The sequence below is a fragment of the Rhinopithecus bieti genome, unplaced genomic scaffold, assembly GCF_001698545.2.
Source record: "Rhinopithecus bieti isolate Rb0 unplaced genomic scaffold, ASM169854v2 scaffold_7683, whole genome shotgun sequence".
Taxonomy (NCBI): domain Eukaryota; kingdom Metazoa; phylum Chordata; class Mammalia; order Primates; family Cercopithecidae; genus Rhinopithecus; species Rhinopithecus bieti.
The window spans coordinates 105,768-133,418 of record NW_016805834.1 but is presented as its reverse complement, the minus strand read 5'-3'; the positions used below and the strand labels follow the sequence as shown (position 1 = coordinate 133,418).

The window sequence follows — 27,651 nt, the reverse complement described above, 5'->3', positions numbered from 1 at the left end:
TTGTTCCAGGTTATTTCACCCTTCTCACAAATTCAGATTTCTCTTTTTCTACCCTCCTTTCTTTCTCGTCTCTCTTTCCCTTCCCATTCCTCTCTCTCTTTCCTCCCTTCTTTCTCCCCTTTGCTTGCTCTCTCTTTTTTTTCCCTCCCCCTCACTCCCTTCTCTCCTTTTTCTTCTTAACCCCATTTTCTTTCTGTCTCCCTTTTTTTTGTGTGTGTGTGAGACAGATCTCACTCTGTCATCCAGGCTGGAGTGCAGTGTCATTATCTCAACTCACTGCAACCTCCACTTCCCAGGAGAGCACCACCACCACCCAGCTAACTTTTGTAATTTTTAGTAGAGGTGGGGTTTTACCATGTTGGCCAGGCTGGTCTTGAACTCCTGACCTCAAATGATCTACCCACCTTGGCCTCCCAAAGTGCTAGGATTACAGTGTCTTTCATTTTTATTCTAGTGTCTGGTAATTTTCTGCTGTATTTTTGTATTTAAGAATGTAGGTATAGTTTAAGTTTCATATACCTTTCTCATTTGCTTTGTTTGTAAGTAGTTCATTTCTCTTAATACTCCCTCTCCTTGAGTGGGAAACTTGATAGTGACTAATAGTACTTGTTAGGGCATGTTGATTGAAATTTTCAGCCTAGGGTGGGTGGAATGAGAACTGCCAACCAAGCTGTAGGTTCCCTAATGTGATGGTGAGGTGGAATTTATTCTAGTTGTTAGCACCAACATAAGAATAAATGAGTTACAGTTAATGACTTAATGAGTACAGCTTCCTTGGAAAAGGAAGTTAATGAGTACAGCTTCCTTGGAAAAGAACCTGTGTTCCTAGAATTTTTCAAAATGGAAAGGTTGTTAAATATAAAGATGCTGCCTGAAGTCATTTTCAGGGAAATGGAGAATAAGGATGGTTAGTCATTGAATTGAAACACTTGTTCTGTGTGTAAACTTCTAATTGATCCCCTGATTTCATCTCTACTTTTTACTCTCACGCTTAATCCCAGTGGCTCCCATCTTTACTGTAGCCACCTTGTAGTATCTTCTGGATTTTGGCCTCTTCTGTTTATTTTATCTCTTAACCACTTACTTTCCATTTTCCTGAACTACATTGTTTTTTTCCACTCTCCTTTCCTTCACTGTTTTGTGGTTTGTTCCTTTCAATCTCTATACCTTCATTACTAGGGGACTAGGAAGGACAGAAAGTCAATGCACTTTCTGAATCATGTGTATAGGCAGCATCAAATTCTATCAAACATTCGATGGAGAACCAACACCAGTTCTTCTCAGCCTCTCCCAAAAATGGAAGAGAAGGAAATATTTTCCAAACTCATTTCACGAGGCCAGCGTTACTCTGATACTGAAGACACAAAGACACAATAAAAACTAACAGCAAAAAAACTGCAGGCCAATATAGATGCAAAAATCCTCAACAGAATACTAGCAAACCAAAATCAACAGCACATTAAAGAGACTATTTGCCATGATCAAGTAGGATTTATTCCAGGTATGCAAGGGTGGTTCCACACACGCAAATCAAAATGTTTATTGGCAGAATGGAGCACAAAAATTATGTGATCATTTTAATAAATGCAGAAAAAGTTGAAATCTTTTCCTCTAAGATCTGTAACAAGACAAAGATGCCCACTCTTGCCACTTCTGTTCAATGTAGTACTATGAACCTACTAGAAGAAAACATAGGGGAAAAGCTCCATGAGATTGAGCTCACCAAAAACTCTTTGGAAAGGGCCTCCAAAGCTCAGGCAGTGAAAGCAAGAATAGACAAATGGGATTGTATCAAGCTTAAAAACTTTCTGCACAACCAACATTAACAGAGTAAAGAATGGGAGAAAATATTTGCAAACTGTGTATCTGATAATGAGTTAATATCTAAAGTATATGAGGATCTCAACTAGATGATTAGAAAACAACCCAATTTAAACATGGGCAAAGGACCTGAATAGACATTTCTTTAAAAATAACATACAAATGGCAGACAAGTATGCGAAAAGATGTTCAACATCACTAGTCATTAAAATAAAACCACAGCAAGATATCACTTCTCACCTATTAGGATAGCTGTTATCAAAAAGAAGACTAGTATCCCAAGGGTGTGAAGAAAAGATAACCTTTGCACATTGTAGGTGGCAATGTAAATTAGCACAGGTATTGTGGAAAACATATAAATATTCTTCCAAAAATTAGAACTGCCATATGATCCCACAATCTCACTACTGGGTACAGTACTTTTCCTTTGTCCAAAGGGGATATGCTCCAAGACCCCTAGCAGCTGCCCAGAACCATGGATGGTACTGAACTCTGTATACACTTTTTTTCCTAAATATATATACCTATAATAAAGTTTAACTAAGCACTTACCACTTTGTCTTAGCACTTTGGGGCCATTATTAAGTAAAATAAGGGTTGCATGATGACAAGCACTGTGATACCTCAACGGTTGATATGATAGCAAAGACAGCTACTAAGTGACTAACAGGCAGGGAGCATGGACAGTGTGGATACCCTGCATGAAGGGATGATTCATGTTGTTTATTTCTGGAATTTTCCATTAAATATTTGTAGATCATGGTTGACTGCAGGTAACTGAAACTGTGGAAGGTGACACTCCAGATAGGGAGCACTACTATGTATATCAAAAGGAAATAATCAGTATGTTGAAGAGACATCCGCACTCCCATGTTTATTGCAGGCTTATTCACATTAGGCATAGAATAAACCTAAGCGTCCATTAATGGATGAATAAAGAAAATGTGGTCTATATACACAGTGGAATACTATTTAGACATAAGAAGGAAATTCTGTCATTTACAACAACATGGATGAACCTGGAGGACATTCTTAAGTAAAATAAGCCAGGCACAGAATCTTAAAAATTGATCTCATAGAAGTAGAGAGTACAATGGTTGTAGCCAGGGACCTGTGTGGCTATGGGAAGGTTTTGGGGAGATGTTGGTCAAAGGATACAATATTTTGGTTAGCAAGAATAAGTTCAGGGGTTCTATTGTATAACATAATGACTGTAGTGAAAAATATATTGTATTCTTGAAAAATGCTAGGAAAATGGATGTAAAGTGTTCTCACTGCAAAAATAACTATGTGAGGTAATATGTGTATTTTCATTAGCTAGATTTGATGATTTCACAGTGTATGTGTACTTCAAAACCATGTATAGCACACCATAAATACATACAATCTTTTATGTGTTAATTAAAAAAAAAAAAATTAAAGGCAGTTTTTAGTACCACCAGTGTTTGAAGTTACCATTTTACAGCAACCCGAATATTAAATTTTTCTGCCAGTTTAAATTTTATAAAATACCTCTCTTTTGTTATAATGTATAATTTTTTATAGGTGACTAGCAAGAATTGCCATTTTCTCTTTTGAATTTTTTGTTATGATGTAGTTTTCTATGAATTGTTTATTCATTTGTATGACATATATACTGTATCATCCTGATTTTTATAAGTTCTTTATGCAGTATGGGTACAACCCTTCATATCTGCTATAAATATCTTAGCCTTTGTTTTCATTCTAAATTTAGTTATGTTTATTTTGTAAATTGCTTTTTTCTTATTTGACTATGTTTATGTTTCATGATTTGTAAACGTTGAAGCAATAAAAAAAGGTTATACTGAATGAGATTTTATTTTGTTTTACTAAACCTTCTAAAAGTAGTATTTATAGAACACTTCTGCAAAATAATTTTGCAGTGTGTATTGAAAGCTAAGAAAATGTCTGTTTTTTTTAACTCTTAGAAGGCTTAATTAAAAGGAAGAATAAAGTTTGGTGATTTGAAGTAAGCATATTCTTATTTTATCAAATGCTTTAAAATATTGAAAGTCAGGTAAAATATTTTTGTGTTTTCCAGATTATTGCTCAGTTGTAACAATTGTGGACCAGACAAATGTAAAATTAACTTGCCTGCTCTTTAGTGGAAACTATGAAGCCCTTCCAATAATTTATAAAAATGGAGATATTGTTCGCTTTCACAGGCTAAAGGTATAATTCATACTGTCTAGAACTTTATTTGAAGAGAACTCTGTATTGTTCACTGAAACTAGTTAGCACTAATTATGTGGTTGCTTTGTTAGAACATGACAGCAAGGTTTTCACGAGATAAGAAGTAGTGTAAATATTATCAGACTTCAAATAATTTACAGTAAGAAACATCTTCATTTGAACAAACCACTTGCCTTCGTTCCCCAGAAATGTATTACATGCCCTGATTAAGACTAGTTCCATTCTGTCTTCTATTTCTAAATATAGACTAATGCTGTAGAAGTTTTATCTGTAGAGTTTGATAAAGAACATTTGTGTTTTAATGTTTTAAAAAACAGCTTTAGGCCGGGCGCGGTGGCTCAAGCCTGTAATCCCAGCACTTTGGGAGGCCGAGACGGGTGGATCACGAGGTCAGGAGATCGAGACCATCCTGGCTAACACCGTGAAACCCCGTCTCTACTAAAAAATACAAAAAACTAGCCGGACGACGTGGCGGGCGCCTGTAGTCCCAGCTACTCGGGAGGCTGAGGCAGGAGAATGGCGTAAACTCCGGAGGCGGAGCTTGCAGTGAGCTGAGATCCGGCCACTGCACTCCAGCCTGGGCGATAGAGCGAGACTCCGTCTCAAAAAAAAAAAAAAAACAGCTTTAGGTCAACAAGAAAAAATGTATACAAAGATTAGGAGATTATATTATTCTTTCCCGTTTCTTGTATTAATTCAAGTTCAATGAAAACATTGAGATACTAAGTATACAATCAAATTAAGTTGGTTTTCATTTATAAGAAATAAGATATGAACAGGTACTTTTAAAAGTATGCCTGTAGTTAAATAACTAAATGTAAGAAAGCCTTTAATATAAGGGTAGAGTTATTAAATAACACAATTTTAAGAAATAAAATTTTAGAACTTACAAATGCAAAGGATTATTATTTTCTCAAAATTATTTTCCTTATTGCTATAATATTTATTTAATTGAGCTTTTTTGTTCAATGCACTTTTGGAATTTTTCTTTGGAAATTACTGCATGATGCTTTGGACAGCTTTTAAATACTTTGTATATTTTCAGTCCCTTAGATTTTAAATATTTCAGTTTCTTCATGTTTTCCTTTGTTACATGGGTTTCCATGTAATCTCTTCATCATCTTGGTTGTCTTTTTCTTCTAAGGCTTCAGTTTAATTCTGTCCTTCATGGTCAGTCTGATGCTCATAAATGAGGACAGCGTTCAGCTGTGTTCTACTCTTAGGTACTTCTTATGACCTATTAATTCTGTTTCCTTGAGAATAGGAGGATAATAGAGAATATTTGTGTAAAGATAAAAAGAAATAGAAATATTATCATCACTGGGCGTGGTGGCTCACGCCTGTAATCCCAGCACTTTAGGAGGTTGACACTGGCGGATCACCTGAGGTCAGGAGTTCGAGACCATCCTGACCAACATGGAGAAACCCTGTCTAATACAAAATTAGCTGGGCGTGGTGCTACATGCTTCTAATCCCAGCTATTCAGTAGGCTGAGGCAGGAGAATCACTTGAACCCGAAGGGCGGGGGTTGTGGCAAGTCAAGATTGTGCTATTGCACTCCAGCCTGGGCAAAAAGAGCAAAACTCTGATTCAAAGAAAAAAAGAAAAAGAAAAAAGAAATATTATCATAGCCACATACATACATACTTATTTAAATGTCAAAAAATTGCTTACTTTTCAAAGTATTGTTTCCTATATACTATATTCAAAGAATGCATGCTTCCTTCATAAACATATTTAGTTGTTGCTATTGTTTATGGAAGTTACTATTTAATAGCAAATAGATAAACATTTCATCATTCACAATATAACTATACTCATATAGCTAACACTCTAGAAACTTCCCTCATATCCCCATCCAGGGAGATCATTATTGTGTCTCCTGCTACAGGAGTAAAGAGTCTCATGACCTGTAACAGCATATAGTTACCCCTTGAACAACACAGGTTTGAACTACATGGGTACACTTATATGCAGACTTTTTTCACCAAGTATTTTGGAAGATTTTTTGGAGATTTTCAACAATTTATATACACAAACCCTTACACACCATACATGGCTCCATTCACAGTCTAGAGAAATGTGAATGAATATAAAGATGCAGTATTATCACTGTAGAAGATTAACTTTACTACTATAATAATTTAGCCACCTCTTTTGTAATATATTCATTTATGACTATAAATTTTTTAAGTACTGCCTTAGTTGTATCCAGCAGGTTTTAATTTGTCATAACTTCACTGCCATTCAGTTGAATATATAATTGAATTTTTATATTGATCATTGATTTCATCTCTGATCTATGGGTTTATAAATAATTTGTAAATAAGCCATAAGTCAGAGAGGAAATCAATATGAAAATTCAAATAAATATTGAATCATCGAGTATATATTGAATTATTATTGAATATATTGAATTATATTGAACATATATTTATATATTGAATTTATATTTGAATTATATTCAAATAATCCAAATAATATATATATATTGAGTTATAGTCAATCCAATTCCATAGGATTATTGTTTGTTTTTTATATTTATTTAAATCATTTAATAGTTACCTTTTTTTACTATTATTTATTGTGGTCAGGAAACATACTCTGAAATGTTTAGTATTTTGAAATTTGTGAATGCTTACTTTATATTCTACCATATGGTCAATATCATTTTTTATTTCTTATCTACTTATTTTATCAGCTATTGAAAACTGTGTTTTAAAGACTACTATGATAGAAGATTTGCCTGTTTCTTTTAGCACTATCGATTTTGCTTAATAATTTAAAGCAATGTTAATGGGGTTTAAGCCTTCTTATTTAATTTTATGTTTTATATATTTTAAGGCTGCTGTATAGATTTAAGGTTACTATATTTTTCTATAAAGTTGTTTCTCTGTTTTCATGAAATGTTCGTATTTAGGGCTACTAGTGCTTCCTTACACTCTTTATGTTGACAGTTTGCTAGTTTTGTTTGAATAGCCCTGTTTTCTTTAGTTGAGCAAGGTCATTCTAAGTACAGACATCTGTTTTAGATATCAAAATTTATTTTTTCTTGTTTTTCTTATTGCGGTTTGAAGATCATAATTCATAGTGAAAATATACATAAAACAGCCGGAATTTATTTTTTCTTGTTTTTCTTATTGCAATTTGAAGATCATAGTTCATAACAAAAATATATATAAAACAAGAATCAAGATCTACTCTTCTTTTTTCCAGCAAATATTTATTTTATTTTATTTTTTTTTTTGTATAGGCTTCTATTTTAATGCAAAGAAGCAGACAATATAAAAGTAAACATATAAATCAAAGTAATTTCAAGTAGTGATAGTTGCTATAAAGAAAATAAAGCAACCGGGCGCAGTGGCTCACACCTGTAATCCCAGCACTTTGGGAGGTCTAGGCAGGAGGATCACAAGGTCAGGAGTAAGAGACCAGCCTGGCCAGTATGGTGAAACACTGTCTCTACTAAAAATACAAATATTAGTCGGGTGTGGTGGTGGGTGCTTGTAGTCACAGCTACTCGGGAGGCTGAGGTAGGAGAATTGCTTGAACCCGGGAGGCGGAGGTTGCAGTGAGCCAAGATCGCACCACAGCACTCCAGCCTGGCCGACAGAGTGAGACTCCATCTCAAAAATAATAAATAAATAAATAAATAATTAAATAAATAAATAAAGGCAAAATCATGAAAGACCTTTCTAATGAGGAGACATAAGAATTGAGACCCAAATGATGATAATGAGAAGTCCTATTGAGATTTGAGGGAAAATGTTTTCCACTAGATGGCACTGTAGGTGCCAAGGCCCTCTAATAGGAATGAGCATGGTATTGGAGAAACAGAAAGAAGACTAGCATGGATCCTAGTCAGCTATGGGGGAGGTGTTACGAGATGAAATTGTAGTAGGTAAGTTATTTAGATTTTACTCTAGGTATAATGAGAAGTCATTAGAGGGTTTTAAATGTGCACATGAAATGATTGGTTAAAATTTTGAAAATCACTCAGTAACAGTGGATAACAGATGGGTTGTTGAAGAACAAGCATGAAGGCAAAGATATTCTTTAGAAGACTATTTCAGTTTACAGACATGAAATGAGGATGCCTTAGACTACAGTGGTGGTGGAAATAGAAGTAGACTAATTAAGGTATATTTTGAATCTCAAGCAAAGAGGACCTGCTCATAAATGATATGTGAAAGCTACCAACACACCTGAGCTGGAAGTTGGTTCTGTTTTACTATGATAATCAGCAGAGGCAAGCTTTGGTAAACAGTATACACTAGTGAGCATGGAATTGGTGATAACAATGATGATCACAGAACCAAGAATCAATCAGACATTGGAGTATAAAAGAGAAGCAGCATATACATCAAGTAGAATCCATTTAAAAGTGTAAAGTTAGGTAATAGATCAGTTGTAGGCAAGTATAGTTAGAATCTGCAGAGTGAACTTCTACATTATGAGAAATTAACTGGTACTTGACTAGCCCTGCTGCCACGAAGACCCATAAAACGTATGAGGCAAGTGTTTTTTAGGCATCGGACAATGGGTAGCTATGATCAGAGAGTGAAGAGAAACTTTTAAAGTGAGCCCCATGATGACCACATCCCTGCCTACAGACATTTTCTCAACCACTGCACAGTAAGCTGAAGTTCAAGCTGTGGTCCTGATATAGCTAAAGTCAAAGTTCAAGGCATCTGAAAACTGGAATTTTCACAACAAGAAACCAGAGAGGAAAGAGTTATACAGAAGGGGATGTCTAAGAGTCCACCAGGGTTGGGGTGGACTTGAATACTTGGTTGAAAGCCAGGCTGCACAGGGCAGGGTAGAACTACTTAAAGATTACAAAAGCTGCTGTGTGTTTGAACTGTGGTTGAACATGAAGCAGATACTAGAGGTCTAGTAATGGGGTGCTGGAAGTCCAAGATAGGGACAAATAACCTTATTAATACCTATTTAACACCTTGGACATTCAGCTGAGGCAATACAAAGATTTCACCCCCCTAAAGTAGCTCACCTCACAAAGGACCACATCTTACAGTAAGGCCTATTATACACATGTTTTGTCAAAGCCTAAAACAAGTTCTACGGAGAAGACTTCGCAGAGAGTTTGCAGGATGAGTCCCATCAATGTAGAAGACTTTGGGAAACATCATGGGCTTTCCACAGATCACCCTAACAAAGCATAAAAACAAGCATTCATGAGTTTAAGATGACCAGACAACAACTCAGTGGCCAGCAAGAACAAAAATCAGTGTTTGTCAGAAGAAGCCAACATAATTCAGAGTCTTTACAGTATAGCATCTATGATGTCTAGTAAAGAAAAAAGATATACTAGACATGAAAGCAAGAGTTACCCCTAGTCAAGAAAAAAGAAAGCATAGACATTCCAGACCAACTCCATGGTAGCCCAAATGTTGTCTTTATTAAACAAAATCTTTAAAGCACAGATTATACAGACTTTCAAAGAATTAAGTGGAGGTGGGAAGATCCCTTGAGCCTGGAAGGTCGTGGCTGCAGTGAAATATTATTACACCACTGCATTCCAGCCTGAGTGACAGAACGAGACCCTTCTCAAAAATAAATAAAAAAAATAATTTTAAAAAAAGGAATTAAGCAAAAATACATTCAGTGAATTAGAGGAAGATGTTAAATGAATGTGAAAAGATAAATTTCAGCAGAGAAGATTCAGGAACTGAAAAGAACAAATGAAAAGAAAAATCTACTGATGGGCTAAGATCAGATATAAGTTAAATTGATGACAAATCATGAGAAGCTACCTAATCTGAAGAACAAGGATTAAATAAAAATTAATAGACCCTAAGGACCTATGGAACAATATCAAATGTTACATGTAATTTAGGATGCAAGAGGAGAGCGGGTGAAGGGAAATAAAATATTTATAGAAATAAGGACCAGAATTTCCCCAAATTTGAGGAAAAACAAAGACTTAAATGTACTTTATGCAGGGTATGCACAAAGAAAAGCACATCCAAACAAAAGATAGTGAAACAATTGAAAAAGAGAAAAATCTTGAAATCAACTGGAGAATAAATGAAGCATTGTCGGAGGACAATGATACCAGTCATCTTTCACTTTTTACCAGAGACAATGACACCCAGAGAACAAAGAAATAATTTGTACATGGTGATAGAAAAAAATTGGTTCACACAGAATTTTATATCCAGCAAATACATTCTTCAGGAATGGGAGTGAAATAAACATTTTATATAAAGGAAAAATGAGATAGTCCATGGCCAGCATATCTGCATAGCATTAATGCAAAAGAATGATATTCAGGCCAAAGAGGAATGCTAGCAACTAGAAGCTGGATAGTTAAGAAGTGACAAAAATAAAAAAATGAAAAAAATAGTAAATATGTAAACATAATGTTTTTATTTCTTTCCATAATTTAATTACAAGATAAATGCCTATTTAAAGCAAAACCAGTAATATTACATGGTGGAGATTATAAAATATGTAGAAAAAATACTACAACAGTAACACAAAGGATGGGTGGGATGAGTGAATGGAATTCTACCAGTGAAAAGTTATATTTGTGAAGTAGAATGCATAAAATAGGAAGTGGCAAGTATGAAATGGAAAGTATAAAGTACATAGTAGAACAATATTGATTTCCAAGTAGACATTGAAAAGTTAAAGATTTATTCATAGCCAAGAAGAAGGAAGTGAAGCACTAATAAGAATTCCAAAAGGAAAACAAGAAAGGAACAATAGAAAAAAAAAAAAAAGTTTTAAAAAAGCAAAGAAGTTAAAAAGCAAGAAGCATGGAAAAAAAGGAAAACAAGATAGTAGACTCAAATATGGCCATGTTAATAACTGCCTTTCTGTGAATGGACTAATTTCCATTTGCAAGGGAAAGATGGATTGAACAAAAAAAAAAATCAGGAACCAAATATATGCTACCTACAAGAAGTGCACTTTAAATATGAAGACCAAGTTAGAACTAAAGCTGTAAAAAAAAAAATGTACTAAGTAAACATAAGGGAAATGAAGTAACTGTATTACTATGAGAGAGTTTTGAAAGGAGCTTTTCATAAAGACAAAGGGGTCTCTTCATGAAGATATAGCAATATAAATATATGTGCCTCTGATAACAGCCCCCAAATTCAGAAAAGAAAAGAGCTTATGGCATATCTCAGTGCTCTCAGTCACTCTGATTAAACCCTAGCCTGAGCTTCATTTTATTCACTTTATATTCTCATATTTCAAGTGTTCTAGTCTTTTCTGTAATACTCATAAGTCACTGTCATTTATGATCCTTTTTCTTTATATAAATTACACCTTAATAAAAAAAACTAATAAATAAAATGTAACACTGCAAGCTTGATAGGATTAGGGAGACCACCATCTAGCTCTTTAAAAAATATAAGTGAATTTTTCATGGAGGTTCACAGTGTCCATGATACTTATGTATCTTAGTGTAGCACCAGCACGTGAGAGTAGAATTTCATATGCTAATTAAATAAAAAATAGTTTTTAAAAAATGCCCTCTCTTAATTATGCTGGCAAAATTGATAATCTTTCCAATTTCTTCAGTTCGTAGATTCTGCATCAGTAAGCTATTTTATTTGAATCTCTTTTCTACTTTGCCCTACTTTCTTTTCTACTTTGCCCTACTTTGCCCTACTTTCTTACTCTAGATTCAAGTATATAAAAAGGAGACTCAGGGTATCACCAGCTCTGGCTTTGCATCTTTGACGTTTGAGGGAACTTTGGGAGCCCCTATCATACCTCGCACTTCAAGCAAGTATTTTAACTTCACTACCGAGGACCACAAAATGGTAGAAACCTTACGTGTTTGGGCATCTACTCATATGTCACCATCTTGGACATTACTAAAATTGTGTGATGTGCAGCCAATGCAGTATTTTGACCTGACTTGTCAGCTCTTGGGCAAAGCAGAAGTGGACGGAGCATCATTTCTTCTAAAGGTACATATTTTTTAATACTGGGAATTATAAGTTAGCACCACTTACATGTCTGTAAAGAGCTTATGTTTCAGCTTTCTGATGAGACAAATATGCATACTGTATATTATATTAGAAACTTAAATTTTAACTGTTTTTGATGAGCTTTGATATTCATGCAGCTCTACTCTTGTACCTCTCTAAAATTTTAACTTTCCTTCCTGTTTTACACTTCCCTTCCAGTGTTATGAGATCTACATGTTAAATATAGTATGACTTATGCATTTTTTTATTTTAGTAGTAATAATATGTAGACTTGTTTTCTATTATTTCGTAGTTTGTAGTCCTATACATGAATATTTCTGTTTCCCTGTCAAGGTCACCTTCCCTCTCATTTATTTACTTCTTTGTCCCATTGATGTTGGGTTCTCTTCTTATGTCTTTCACTGCCTACTTCATAGTCATACCGTGGATAGTTTTGAAGCATTTTGTATTACTGTGTTTTGCTTTTAAATCAGCAAGATAAAGTAACTTAAGACCCATCAAATCTCTGTTTACACCTATCCCAGTTTAGAGAATAACTTCTGGAGAAGCTGAATGTCTGTTTTTCTTGCCTGGACATCCTATGGAGGATACATTTAAACAGATGCCTCTTCAGGCCTGCTCCTATGGTTATTTCTCTATACTCTCTTTGGAATAATAGGGCAAGAAATGGAGTGCAGTGGCACTTGGACAAGTCTTGGGGTTTAGCATTATCATTTATACCTTGCCCATATTAAAGAACAGAGAAGTTAGCAATCATTGAATAAAATACAAAGTTCTAGCAGTTGAAAATAGCACATTCATATACACATGGAATACTATGAGAAAGTTGTAAATATATGCCATACAGAAAGTTAAATAAGTCAAATATGATAAAGCTGAAACAAAAGCAATATAAAATCAAACAAAGTTAGAATGAATCTTAGGTCAGCCAGTCATATTCTCTGGCAAAAGTGACGTTCTTAACAAATGAGCATTTGCTACAACTGAACACTTCCTATGACAAGGACTCTACTACTGTGAGGAATATTCTATCTTTTGACTGTGTTTTTAGAAAATTCTTAAATTCTAAGATAAAATGTGCCAAATTTTAGCTGAAATAGTTGAGTCTACATTTTCTCTCTACAGAAACAAAACATATACCTGCATCCCATTGTAATAGATAACTTTTTTGGACAAGTGAAAACAACTGTCATGAAAGTGTTAGTTTAAAATATAACACTGAAAAGTCAGTAAAGAGCCCAAGAGCCCATATACCCAAGACAATCCTAAGCAAAAAGAACAAAGCTAGAGGCATCACGCTGCCTGGCTTCAACCTATACTACAAGGCTACGGTAACCAAAAAAGCATTGTACTGCTACCAAAACAGATATATAGACCAATGGAACACAACAGAGGCCTCAGAAATAACGTCACACATCATCTACAATCATCTGATCTTTGACAAACCTGACAAAAACAAGCAATGGGGAAAGGATTCCCTATTTAATAAAATGGTGTTGGGAAAACTGGCTAGCCATATGCAGAAAACTGAAACTGGACCCCTTCATTACACCTTATACAAAAATTAACTCACGATGGGTTAAAGACTTAAACATAAGCCCTAAAACCATAAAAACCCTAGAAGAAAACCTAGGCAATACCATTCAGGACATAGGCATGGGCAAAGACTTCATGACTGAAACACCAAAAGCAATGGCAACAAAAGCCAAAATTGACAAATGGATCTAGTTAAATTAAAGAGCTTCTGCACAGCAAAAGAAACCATCATCAGAGTGAACAGGCAACCTACAGAATGGGAGAACATTTTTGCAATCTGTCCATCTTTCAAAGGGCTAATATCCAGAATCTACAAGGAGCTTAAACTAATTTACAAGAAAAAAACAACTCCATTAAAATGTAGGCGGAGGATATGAACAGACACTCCTCAAAAGAAGACCTTTGTGCGACTAACAGACATATGAAAAAAAGTTTATAATCACTGGTCATTACAGAAATGCAAATCAAAATCACAATGAGATACCACCTCACACCAGTTAGAATGGCAATCATTAAAAAGTCAGGAAACAACAGGTGCTGGAGAGGATGTGGAGAAATGGGAACGCTTTTACACTGTTGGTGGGAGTGTAAATTAGTTCAACCATTGTGGAAGATAGTGTGGNCATCAGAGTGAACAGGCAACCTACAGAATGGGAGAACATTTTGCAATCTGTCCATCTTTCAAAGGGCTAATATCCAGAATCTACAAGGAGCTTAAACTAATTTACAAGAAAAAAACAACTCCATTAAAATGTAGGCGGAGGATATGAACAGACACTCCTCAAAAGAAGACCTTTGTGCGACTAACAGACATATGAAAAAAAGTTTATAATCACTGGTCATTACAGAAATGCAAATCAAAATCACAATGAGATACCACCTCACACCAGTTAGAATGGCAATCATTAAAAGTCAGGAAACAACAGGTGCTGGAGAGGATGTGGAGAAATGGGAACGCTTTTACACTGTTGGTGGGAGTGTAAATTAGTTCAACCATTGTGGAAGATAGTGTGGCAGTTCCTTAAGGATCTAGAACCAGAAATACCATTTGACACTGCAATCCCATTACTGGGTATATACCCAAAGGATTATAAATCATTCTGCTATAAAGCCACATGCACATTGTATGTTTATTGCAGCACTATTCACAGTAGCAAAGATTTGGAACCAACCCAAATGCCCATGAATGATAGACTGGATTAAGAAAATGTGTCACATATACACTATGAAATACTATGCAGCCAAAAAAAGGATCAGTTCGTATCCTTTGCAGTGACATGGATGAAGCTAGAAACCATCATTCTCAGCCAACTAACACAAAAACGGAAAACCAAACACCGCATGTTCTCACTCATAACTGGGAGTTGAACGATGAGAACACGTGGAGACAGGGAGGGGAACATCACACACCAGGGCCTGTTGCGGGGTAGGGGGCTAGGGGAGAGATAGCATTAGGAGAAATACCTATTGTAGATGATGGGTTTATGGGTGCAGCAAGCCACCATGGCACATGTATACCTGTGTAACAAACCTGCACATTCTGTATATGTATCCCAAAACTTAAAGTGTAATTTAAAAAATGAATTAGTAAAAACCTTTCTTATGACAATTTAAAAGTAAACCTCAAAAGTATTTTTGTACCCTTCAACTCAGCAATTTTATTTTCATTATCTTAAGGAAATAATTTAAAATATTTATAAAGGTGCACTTAAAAGGATATATTTATCTTTCTTTACAGTATAAAAAATGAGAATACAGTAGAAAATTAGAAAAGCCCCAATACTAACAATAGAAAATTGTGTACACTATTTATGTAGGATGACCATAAAATAACATTGTAAATGTCACCATAAAATACTTTGTAACCATAAAATGACATTATAGACATGTACTTGTTGAGATAGAATTTCATGATAGTCTATTTAGTGATTACTGTAGTTCCATTTACACACTAAAATGTATATGTACATAGAAAATATATTGGGAGGCCTATAAAGCAACATTTTACTGTTTTCGTCTCCGGGAAATAGAATTATGAGTGATTTTTTTTCCATACATTGATTTTCTTATGTATCAGAAATAATTTTTAAATTTTATTATTTAAAAACAGAGGAGCTAGACATTACTCGAAATAATGTCTGGTTACATACGAAATAGTATAATCATTTTCCATCTCAACATGGGCACAATATTAATGTTGGTACCTTTTTTACTAACCACAGTGCATTCATGTTAATTTTTCAGTAGCCATGGTACACCAATCATTTACATTAAATATAATTCAATAAATTTGTTGATCTGGCATCATTCCACATTTTTCTCTATTCTGTTAATATTATATAAATTATTTTTCTGAGCAGTACTCTCAAATTGAATTTTCTCTAAGTGTATATATTCTATTTGTTTTAATATCTACAGTATTGGTGCAGCCTTATCTTTTGTGTTTTGTTTTATGTTTTTTTTTTTTTTTAATAAATAACCAGGCGTCATTTATAGCCAGAGCTGGTAGGTAGTTTGTATGTCTCATCTGTAATATGGTTTGGAGAACAAAAAGCATAATGTGAACCAGAAAATCATCATATAAAGGAAATTATTCAGATTTACAACATTTACTTCTTTGTATGGAAACATCAGAATAATGCTTTACAACTAATTTAAAAATGAGACAATCTCATAGAAATAATTTGATTAATGTCAAAGAAATGTATTACTTTTATAATTTTTAGAACATTCGTAATTTTACTAGTTGTATTTATATGCAAAATGTTTTAATACATATGAGTGTTTTCAAGACCATTTTGGTTTGTTTTATTGTATAAAACACTTGACTCAGGAATATTTAGTCTAGGCTTATGGCAGTGTGACTCTTTCTTCTTTACATTCTTCTACATTTTCCACATTACCCATATTTCATATGTAGTTCTTTTACAATCAGAAAATAATGTCATATTTAAAATAGTGCCAATATTCAGAGGCATACGTTTAATTACTTTTAAGTACTATTACCAGGAAAAAACTTTTTAGCACAAGCATTTTTTCGAAAGGATCATGAAACTACTCTACTCTCTTATGGCAGGTATGGGATGGCACCAGGACGCCATTTCCATCTTGGAGAGTCTTAATACAAGACCTTGTTCTTGAAGGTGATTTAAGTCACATCCATCGGCTACAAAATTTGACAATAGACATTTTAGTCTACGATAACCATGTTCATGTGGCAAGATCTCTGAAGGTGATGTTGAGTAGGAAAATATTTTATGTTTTTATAAATTATAGTGATTTTTGCTCATGTAAATTTTTTATGTATGGTTACATGTATAGGTGATACAGTCTAGAAATTATATTTATTTCTTTGATTTTAAGTTGTAAAATGTATGTTACAATAAATTATTAAAAGATAAATTTAATGCATTAGAGCAATTTTAAAATAATATTTCTTAAGTATCTTAAAGGTATACATAATTTTACTGTGAAAATAGTACAGAAAAATTTTGTCATGTGAGATAGTACTGCTTTAGAATGACAAATGCTATATAAAATATTGCTAACTTAAAGACTAAGCTTGATAAACTGGTTTGATAGAATGTAGCTGATAACTTTTTGTTCATTAGTTTAACAAATTGTTCAATTACCTCTAATGTATATTGTAAATTGGGAATGTGTGTATAGTGTGTAATTTATGGAATTTGCATGCTTTCTTTTGAAATACATTAAGGTGCACAGTTTAGATATGGCAGTACTTAACTATTAAAAATTGTAGGAATTTTTTTTTCTCTATTGTATTTTTTATTTTAAAGTACTTTTTGTAGTAAAGAATGGTATGATAAATAATAATACAGTAATAAGAGTAACCTTTTCTAGGCATTTCATATGCATTTGGTACTCTCTGATAAGATAGGTGATGATAGTCATTTCATTCTACAAATGTGAAATGAGTCACTCAGAGGTTGAATCAGTGGTTCAAGATTCCACAGCTAGTTGGATTGAAGCAGGGTATTTCCCTGACCCCTTCACAGGTGGGAACTGGAGTGCATGGGTGCTGGAACTAGCTAGCCACTTCAGTGCTGGCAGGGGAGAGCTCCACTCACTGAGACCACAGGAGTGGGAGCATGCAGGTGAGCAGGTGCAGGAGCCAGGGCAAGGGCTTTTGGGCACGGGCAGAAGCAAACTCTGTACTGGCCCTACAGCAGCATCTGAGAGGGTGCCGGTGACCCCTGAAGCCCCAGAGGAAGTGTTACAGTACTGTTTTACCTCTGCTGTCCATGGACAGCTGACGTGTTAACAACTCAGTGGAGGGTAACTGTGACTGCCTTTCGCACCACACTTGCGGCACCCGAGCTCTTGTCTAGCATCCGGGAGGAATGAGTTCTCAAGAATAAATTGAAGATGGTAAATGCAGGGGATTTTATTACTGGTGAAAGTGGCTCAGTGGAAAGGGGAGGTCAAAAGGGGATGGAGCAGGAAGGTAGTCTTACCCTGAAGTCTAGCCCTCTAGGGCCAGATTCTTCTCCCAGGTTACACCATCAGGCTGTCCCTCTGAAGTCAAGCTGCTTCTCTCTGACATCCAGCCATAGTCTCTGATGGCCAGCTGCCTCTCTTCCCTCTGCTGGCTGAGCCTGGAGTTTTTATGGGCACAGGATAGCAGGTGGGGTGGGCCATGGGTAGTTTTGGAAAAGGCAGCATTTGAGCAGGAAAACAGGAATGTAAGTTCTCACTTTGGGCTGTGGTATCAGGCTTTTCAGCTTGAGAGCAGGGGCCTTGCTGGGGATCTGCCCTCTTCTACCTAGAATTTCCCTGCCTCCTGTCCCTATCTGGATGAAGCCAGTGTTTGAATCCACAATGTCTCTTTGCAGAGCTAATCCTTTAAAGCATTAAATGGAAGGGATCTACATCACAAATACCTTCTAGTCTACTTATAGGAAGTTAAAAGAAGAGTGAAGACCTGAATTTCAGTGCCCAATTTCCCTTTATAAATGAGTGGCCATGGAGTAGCAAATATGTCCATTCTACATTGTATTACAAATAAGTTCACCATCAACACTGTTCTGGGTTACAGAAAAAAAAACAGAACAAAACAAGTTTACCCAACTCAAATCAATAAATTAGATTAAATCCAGGATCCAGGAAAATAGTGACTGTATTTTGTCCTCTGTAAGTGTGTATATATACATGCACATACCTCTGTGACATATCAGAAAACACTGACTGTTGAGGATGTATTTTTGACGTTATTTCCCTGAAAGATATTATCTACATTGATTAGTTTATTTCAAAATTAAATATAATGATAAGTTCAGTTCTGGAGGTTTTTTCATATAGTTCTTTCATAAACAAAATGAATTTACATGTTAGATTTACCTTAGTTCCACACTCTACATACCTTCCTTTGCCATTTAATTCTCTTCTCTTTCCCTATACTGCTTCCAAACATAAGTCTTCCAACACAGGTCTTTCTGTTTCTGCTTTTCCTGCTTTTCTTGTCTTAGTTCTGAACAGCACCTATCACAGTGTTTTCCCTGTAGTGAGGATGAAGTAAGTAAGAGCTGCTGCTGAATGAATGAATCTGTGAATGCTGTGGATTTTTTTTCAGATTCTTTTTTCCTTTTTTATGGTCTGCTTTATTTTGCCCACTAGAGGGTGATATGAGCACACATAATTAAGAAAATATATGGCACTGTGTTTTCTGTAAAGATATCATGGCATTATATTACTTGTCTGCAATGCAATATAAAATGAAAATGATTTTTCTCTGTGTACATAACTTTAGATTTTTATTTAATACACATTGACATCACATTTATTTGTTTTCTGACAACCTCTGTAACATTTCTTCTTGATTTAGGAACTCTTCACTCACATGACATTGATATAAATGAATTCTTCTTGGTACTTTCAAGACAACTGTTTAAAATTACATTTTATAAAAATACCTGGAACCAGTGCGAAAGACTTTTGTTGTATAGGAGCAGGAAAAAAAAATGTGTTTCTATTTTAATAAAGAGGACAGTATAATGCAATTATAGGATATAATACAATCATCATCTACAAGCAATACATTTTAGTACCTGAATTGCCCTTAACTATTTTCTGAATCTCGCTTTTTGTTATGTCATTCCCTTAAACATTTTACACAGATCGAGTCACGTAAACTGAGATTTCAAATATTTTGTCTAGAAACTAAAGCTTTACTTTCTAAATCCCTACTCTTAACCAGAGACAATTGTTACTTATAAAATATACATGGTCATAATTATGTTTTGGCCTTCAATAGTTCAACAACTGTGATTTGATTGGCTATTTTGAGACATATTCAGGGAATTAAAATAATAAACCTAAAGAGAAATTCTTGACAGTTTATGAGGACTCGGTTGATTATTTCTAAAGGGATAGTCTTTTTACTAGCCATTATTACTTACTTTTTTTTTTTTTTTTTTTACTGTTCTGTATTTAAATGACATCTATCATCATTTTTTAAAACTATATTTTTAATAAATTTTTTGGTGATGTTTCATTTGTATTTTTGGGATTCTAATACTGAACCAAGATTAACCAATGACTTGTTTTTATAATAGAAGGCATCTGGCCACATTTCGTAGTTATTTTTAGTCAAGCTTTTTAAAAAAATACAATACTTTGGCCTCCATAAAGGATTTTTGATAATAACAAACTTATCTTTATGTTGGGAATAAAAACTTGTATGCTTGGGCCTCAGGGAATTTGGTTATATAAAAAATACTGTAGTAACAGATAGTATATAAACAACCCGGTGTGTTCCACCTTATTTTAAATGTTTTGGCCACATTATTTCAGGACACTTTTAGTTTTAGGAAATAAAACCGATGCCCAAACTTTGAGCCCCTGCCTGCTCTTGTTTTTTTTTTTTTTTTTTTTTTTTGCCCCCAAGTCACTCTGTCTCCATTGATGGTAGGTTTGATGTACCACCTATGGTTTTTATTATCCTTTTCTTATGTATTTTTTGATGAGGTAAGGGCCACCCCTTTCTTTTTCCATATTCTTTAAAAATTAGAGGGGACCTAGGGTTCTTTATATACATTTGGATGGGCTTTTTCAATTCCACGCGAAAGCCTTCCTGGAATTTGATTGAATTGGCATAGAATTTAATTTTAATTGGGAGAAATTATCATTTGTTGTAGTATCAAAGTTTTTTGTATGAGGAAGTCTTCTCCCACATGTTAGGGCCTTCTTTCAAAATCCTTTTAGATCATAATACACGTGCTATACTAATATATTGGTATATATACATATATAACAAACATATTTTTAAAAGAATCACAAAATAAGTCAAAAAAAAGGAGATAAAACTAGAATTTTATGTTTTTTGCCAAATATCGCACTTTCGGAGACTGATGGGGGAAAATTGTTGTTTCTTTTCGTGGTGCTTTCTTCTTTTAACTTTCTGTATACTACTCCCTGGGCTTGATACAGATGTCAGCGAAAAGAGGTCAAAGGAAGAGAGGTTGTATTTATTCTGCTCCTTCATAAAAAACCAATGGATTGGATGGGGGGAAAAAAGATCCCTAGATGAAGGAGTAGCACGCTGGGGAGAGTGGGTTGTTCTCCTTACTTCCCTTTGCTGGTATCCTCTCCTCCATCAGAAATAAAGAGTAATGAGGGGAAATAAAATTAAGAGAAGCTACAATAAGCAGAATTGATTTGCTACTCATCTTTTTTTTTTTTTTTTTTAAATGTTTCCCTTTATGGGATTGAACCTCCATGATCTAAAAGTCCAGAATTCTAAATGCAAACCTTTTTGACTGCCGGTATAAGATAGTGACCCCTTTGCTTTCCGATTATTCAGTGTACAAAAACTTTGTGCCATGCACAAAATAGTTGAAGATATATAGAAAATCGCCTTCAGGTTATGTGCGTGACATATATGTGAAACATAAATGAATTTCATGTTTAGACTTGGATCTCATCCCTAAGATGCCTCATTATGTATATGCAGATATTCCAAAATCCATAAACATCTGAAATCTGAAACACTTCTGGTTTCAAGTATTTCAGATAAAGAATATTTAACCTATATTGCTTTTTTTTTGTTATTTCAGATGTCTGTTATTCAATCCTGAACTTGTGGGGGGAAAAAAAAGTGGTATCCCTGTAGTCACCCAATAGTCAGGAGTGCTATTTTTATACAAATGAATTAAATTTCCTTGTTTGTAACTCCTTTTGCTTCTAAATTTTTCTTCATAAATATAAATGTGATTTAGGTTATGTAGCTTCTTTTAGGTAGCTAAATATCTTTGAATAGCATTCTGCATCTCTCTCATTTGACATCTCCATTAAAAGAAAAATCTCAGTGGTCTATAATTAAAGACATTTGTAGACCAAGTTTAGCAAAACATCTGAGATTAACTATGGAACATTTATTTCAAAACTCTGATAACTCATGTTTGAACTCACAGAGTGTTTCACACTGTGGTGGTACAGGGACAAATGCAAAAGTTTTCTTTCCATAGAACTTGTAAGATGGAAGATGTGTATTATTTTCTGATAGTACCACATTTAAAATTTCTTCTTAGTATTCTCATAATGACAATATCTTAGGGATCATATTTAATTAAGCCTTAAACTGGTTAAAGCAAGGCATTTTCAGAAACCTTAGTCAAATAGAGGGCTTGAATTCCATTTAGGTAATGGGTTTCTTAACCATTATATTTTATTGATGCTAAGACAGTTTTTTTTTCACATTTTAATATGTCTGAAATGAAAATATCTCTTACGGTTGAATGTGTGTGTATATGTATGTGTGTGCATACATGCGTAGGCATGCACATGTCCATATATTTAGTTTTGATACAGTTTCCATGCAGCTGTTACTCAACCATACTCGTATAGCATACTTTGCAGATACTTTAGTATATTTCCTGATTGGTCAGTGCCCTCATTGCCCCATATTGGTTATTAAAGTTTTATTTTCCCCACTTTCTAAATAACAAATGATCTATTTTTAGGTTGGAAGCTTTCTTAGAATCTATAGCCTTCATACCAAACTTCAATCAATGAATTCAGAGAATCAGACAATGTTAAGTTTAGAGTTTCATCTTCATGGAGGTACCAGTTACGGTCGGGGAATCAGGGTCTTGCCAGAAAGTAACTCTGATGTGGATCAACTGAAAAGTAAGCTTTTAATTTTAGAAAATGTAAATAAGGTATTGATAAAGCCGATTTCTAAGATAATATTGTTTCTGGGGTTTCTTATAGGTTCCCTAGCCTTTTGTGCCGTTCGCCATGTTTTTAAACAGATGAGCCGAATGAAACAAATCAAGTGATTACAGGCTCATATAGCTAAGTAGTAGCAGAGCCAGGGTTATAGTTGAAGTTTTCCAACTGTTAGAATCTGGCTTTTACACTCTTGCTTCTTTTCTATCATTTACTACACTCTCCAAGTACAGCAACATACAGTGGAAACTAGACCTTAGCTAAAGTTTAGAAAATTTGATACATATCTAAGATTCCAAAAATATTTAATTCTTTCATGAAAAAATATATTTCCGAAGTGCCACTGATTAAATAGATAACACATGTTTTGGTGTATCACTCCCTCTTAAACTTTTTAAAAACATTTTTAAAACTTTTACATGTGCCAGAAAGTCAGTAGTATCTTAAACCTGCTATATATTTAGATCTCTTTTTCCCAAGGTATTCCTAGTGAGTACTGTGTGCAGAAGCATTTTGGTCAATATTCTAGAAATTTAAAAAATCTTCATATCTTCAAAGAGAAAACATACTGTTCAGTAAATTTAAATAAATTTTGTCTAAATTTTAATTCATTGAAATCAGTGTGACTTTAAATTAGCTTCTGTTTTATTACTTTTATATCAGTTTCACTGATTTTAATATCATTGCCATATATAGCAACATAGTATTTAGCTTCTTGAATCTAGAGTTAGATTGTTCTGACCCAGAATGCCATCCGTTAAATTCCCAGTTTATTTTTGTTTGTATTATTTCGTCATTGCCCTGTTTCACTTGTATCTTTCTAAACTCAGCTTTTTAATTTGAACCCTCAGAAAATCTGATGAAAGCAACAGATCCTTTACTGAAGAATGTTTATACACACAAAATTTTATATATAATTTCAATGAATTTCTGGATTTTGTGAGTACAGCTAAATTTACTATATTGACTTTGTTTTATGCAATTTGAAATCGTATTCTTTCAATTATAGGGATTTAGAATCTGCAAATTTGACAGCCAATCAGCATTCAGATGTTATCTGTCAATCAGAACCTGATGACAGCTTTCCAAGTAAGGACAACCTTTAACATTGACAGTTTAGTTCTTGCTAAATAAAATAGCTTTATCAACATAATTATTTTTAATGTCTTTTCTTTGTCTCTCTTATTAAAACTTTCGTGTAGTAAAGGAACATACTAAAATCTTTATCTGTGTCCTATACCAAAAAGTAAACATGGTTTCTTCCTAAATTATGTAATTACATTTTCAAATTGGGTGGTAGTGATTACTTGATTATGATATATACATGACATGTGTTTGTATTCACAAGAAAATCTGTATTGATTTCATAGACAACTGTTTTGCTTGTCAGTTTTTAAAGGGAACAAAGATTGTTTTTGCCACTTATTTCACATAGCCTAAATACTTTTTTTTGCTCATACATATGTTAGATGTATACATAGTTTCTAGTCTTTATTGAATTAAGCAGGTATCTAAATACAAAATATTAACAAACAGTGGAATATGTCCTTCTAATATTGTCTACTTGAATAGATGACTAGTCAAATCTGAACTTGAAAGCTTTCAGTGTGCATTGTTTTTTCCTTTACCACTTTGTCTCAATTTCTGGGTTTTTGTTTGTTTAAGAAACATTGTCTTGCTCTGGCGACCACGCTGGAATGCAGTAGCAGGATCATAGCTCACTGCAGCTTCAAACTCCTGGGCTCAAGTGATATCCTCCTGCCTCAGCCTCCTGAGTAGCAAGGACTTGTAGTCCTGCACATGCCAACACGCCTGGCTTTTTTTACTCTTTTAATTTTTTATTTTTGGTAGCAACAGGATCTCACTATATATTGTCCAGGCTTGTCTCAACCTCCTGGTCTCCTGGTCTCAAACAGTCCTCCTGCCTTAGCCTCCCAAAATTCTGGAATTACAGGTGTGAGCCACCACGCCTGGCCTATCTGAATTTCTACATCTGCATTTTGGGACCTGGAATCTAGGTCACGTTTCTTTGTTTTTGTTTTGTTTTATTTTCTACCTAACTCCTACCCTGCTGTGATCCAAAGAATCATTTTATGAGATTTAGTCTCTTTCCATCCCAATAATGATAAGCATGAAAATTAACATACATTTCTTGGTAGGCATGTAAGTCCCTGCAGGCATTATTATTTAATTCTTTTGTTTGTTTGCTTGTTTGTTTGTTGAGATGGAGTTTTGCTCTGTCACCCAGGCTGGAGTGAGGTGGCTCGATCTCCGCTCACTGCAAGCTCCGCCTCCTGGGTTCACGCCATTCTCCTGGCTCAGCCTCCCGAGTAGAAGCTGGGACTACGGGCACCTGCCACCACACCCAGCTAAATTTTTTTTTTTATTTTTAGTAGAGACGGGGTTTCACCATGTTAGCCAGGATGGTCTCGATCTCCTGACCTCGTGATCCACCTGCCTTGGCCTCCCAAAGTGCTGGGATTACAAGCGTGGGCCACTGCATCCGGCCGCATTATTATTTAATTCTAACAGCACTCCTATGAGATGAATTATTCTGTCTCCTTTTAACAATGGGAAACTGAGGCTTTGATGGATGGATATCATATAGTTTGTCCACAGTTAGTTAGCTGTTAACTGATGACAAAGCAAGACAAATTCAAATGCAGGCCTTTTGATTTTTTTGTATATACTTTACATATATTTTCTTCATTCTCTCTGTTTTAAAATTCTCCTTATTTTAAAATGCTAACACCTTCGTGATAACATTGTGGCCTAGTATATGATTACTTGAACTACCATGAGGAAACCGATTTAGTTCAAATGACAATCACTTAGAGACAATATAATTTGTAATTATAGTTTTCACAATCTCTTTTTCCTTTTAGAATTATTCTTTCATTAGTTTTAAAGTACACTGTAATAGGTGTTATAATATCTAGTTGAATAGCTTTCACTATGCCTTTATTCCCTACTCCCTGAGGTAAGATTTAACAGTTTAGTGTGATTCCTTCAATCACTTCATCTTTATACAAACATGTATACCTATATATAAACAATATGACTCTTCTCTTTTTCTTAAATTTTTACCAAAATGAAATCACACTATAATAAATAGTTGCTTTCTTCAACAATATATTATAGATCTTTTTTTCTGGGCTAATTCATATTACTCAAATTCATTATAGTTGCATAATAATAATGTTACACGTTTTTCATTTTTCATTTAATAGACGTTGAGATCGTTACCAGTTTTTTGCTGTTATAAATAATACTTTAATAAACATCCTTGAATATACGTACTTCATGTTTGTACTTCTCCACAACAAACTCCTAAAAGTGAGGTTGATATATCTAAGGGTATGCATGTCTTTTAATAGATGCTGCCCGGTTATTTACCAAAGGTCATAGGAATTTATATCCAAATAGTAGTATAGAAGAATGTACTTTCCTCACACCTTCACAGTATTGGAAGTTAACATTATATGTAATTTTTGACAGTTCAGCAGGTGAAACGCGTTTTCTTACTTAATTTTCCTGACTACTTGGCAACTTGAAAATCTTATTATATATTTACGAACGTTTTTAATTCCCTCTTCCTCAGATTATTTGCTCTTACCCTTTATCTGATTTTCTGTTGAATTATATTTTTGTCAGTTTGTGGGCAACCATGTATGTTTTACACATTTTCTTATTTGACTACTTTTATGGTTTCTGCCATTGTTTCCATCTCATGTTGTAATGGCCAATATTAATTACTAAATTAGATTTATTGAAATTATACCATGCCAGCTTGAGATGTTCATTCAAGTCCTCTTGACTTGGGTTTTTATACCAATTATTAGCAATACTGAGGATATGTTTGTGTGTAATGCTTTATAAAATAAATTATAAAACATAATGTACTGTTATGTATAATAGAGTGTAAGCTAAAGTGATTACAAAATACAGATTTTAAAATCTTAAATTCTTTTAGAAAGCATTTTGTAACCTTAATGCTATGACTACTACTTTTGCTTTCTTGTTAAAGTCCTATTTTTGATGTTCATTTGATCATTCTATTAAATTTCATAAGTTTACTATTTTATCCATCTCCCCTTTTATTTCCTCTACACTGTATTTTTTCAACATAATAAAGACTTTCGTACATGGTAGAGTTAAAACAGTTGTACAATGAATACTCAAATACCTACCAGCTAGACTCTCCAATAACTATTTTACTTTGTTTGCTCCATCGCATGTGCATTTATTTCTATATGCCTCTTTTTTTTTTTCTTTTGAGATGGAATCTTGCTTTGTCCTCCATGCTGGAGGTCAGTGGCACGATCTCGGCTCACTGCAGCCTCTGCCTCCTGAGTTCAAGCTTCTCTGCCTTAGCCTCCCAAGTAGCTGGGATAACAGGTACCTGCCACCATGCCCAGCTAATTTTTGTATTTTTAGTAGAGAAGGTTTCACCATGTTGGCCAGGCTGGTCTCGAACTCCTGACCTTAGGTAATCCACCCGCCTCAGCCTCCCAAAGTGCTGGGATTACAGGTGTGAGCCACCGCACCTGGCTTATATGCCTCTTCATTCGTTAATTTGTTTTTTACACATTTCAAAGTAAGTTGCAGACATAAGTACATTTTCTAAACACCGTGGCATGAACATAATTAGCTAGAGTTGAGTATTTAGAGTTTTTTGTTTTTGAGGTAAAATTAGCAGTGAAATGGACAACTTTCCATTTTATGAACCACTCCATGAGTTTTGACTAATACATAAACGTGTAACCTAAATCCCTCTAGATTTGCAGTTCTAGAGCTTTGAAAAAATTGAATCATATGTATCCTTTTGTACATACTATATTTTTGAGATTTAATCACATTGTTGCATATATCACTAGTTTGTTTCCTTTTTAATGCCACATGATATGTGGTAGACATTTTTTCT

General features: G+C 34.4%; 1 protein-coding gene across 4 annotated transcripts in view; it reads left to right on the top strand.

Annotated features, from left to right (window-relative positions):
• Positions 1-27,651, top strand: part of POT1 (protection of telomeres 1) — a 119,866-nt gene that overhangs the window by 64,785 nt on the left and 27,430 nt on the right. For 2 of the 4 annotated variants that reach the window (XR_001885951.1, XR_001885952.1), the window contains exons 7-11: positions 3,884-4,014; positions 11,694-11,984; positions 16,618-16,773; positions 22,520-22,685; positions 23,737-23,816. Coding sequence is in view for 1 of the 4 variants with exons in the window: in XM_017873817.1 (XP_017729306.1) it covers positions 3,884-4,014; positions 11,694-11,984; positions 16,618-16,773; positions 22,520-22,689; positions 23,737-23,816 (828 nt within the window). In the remaining 3 variants the exon portion in view is untranslated. Of the gene's footprint in view, positions 1-3,883; positions 4,015-11,693; positions 11,985-16,617; positions 16,774-22,519; positions 22,690-23,736; positions 23,817-27,651 lie in introns of all 4 variants that reach the window. The other 2 variants (XM_017873817.1, XR_001885953.1) reach the window with 2 other exon arrangements.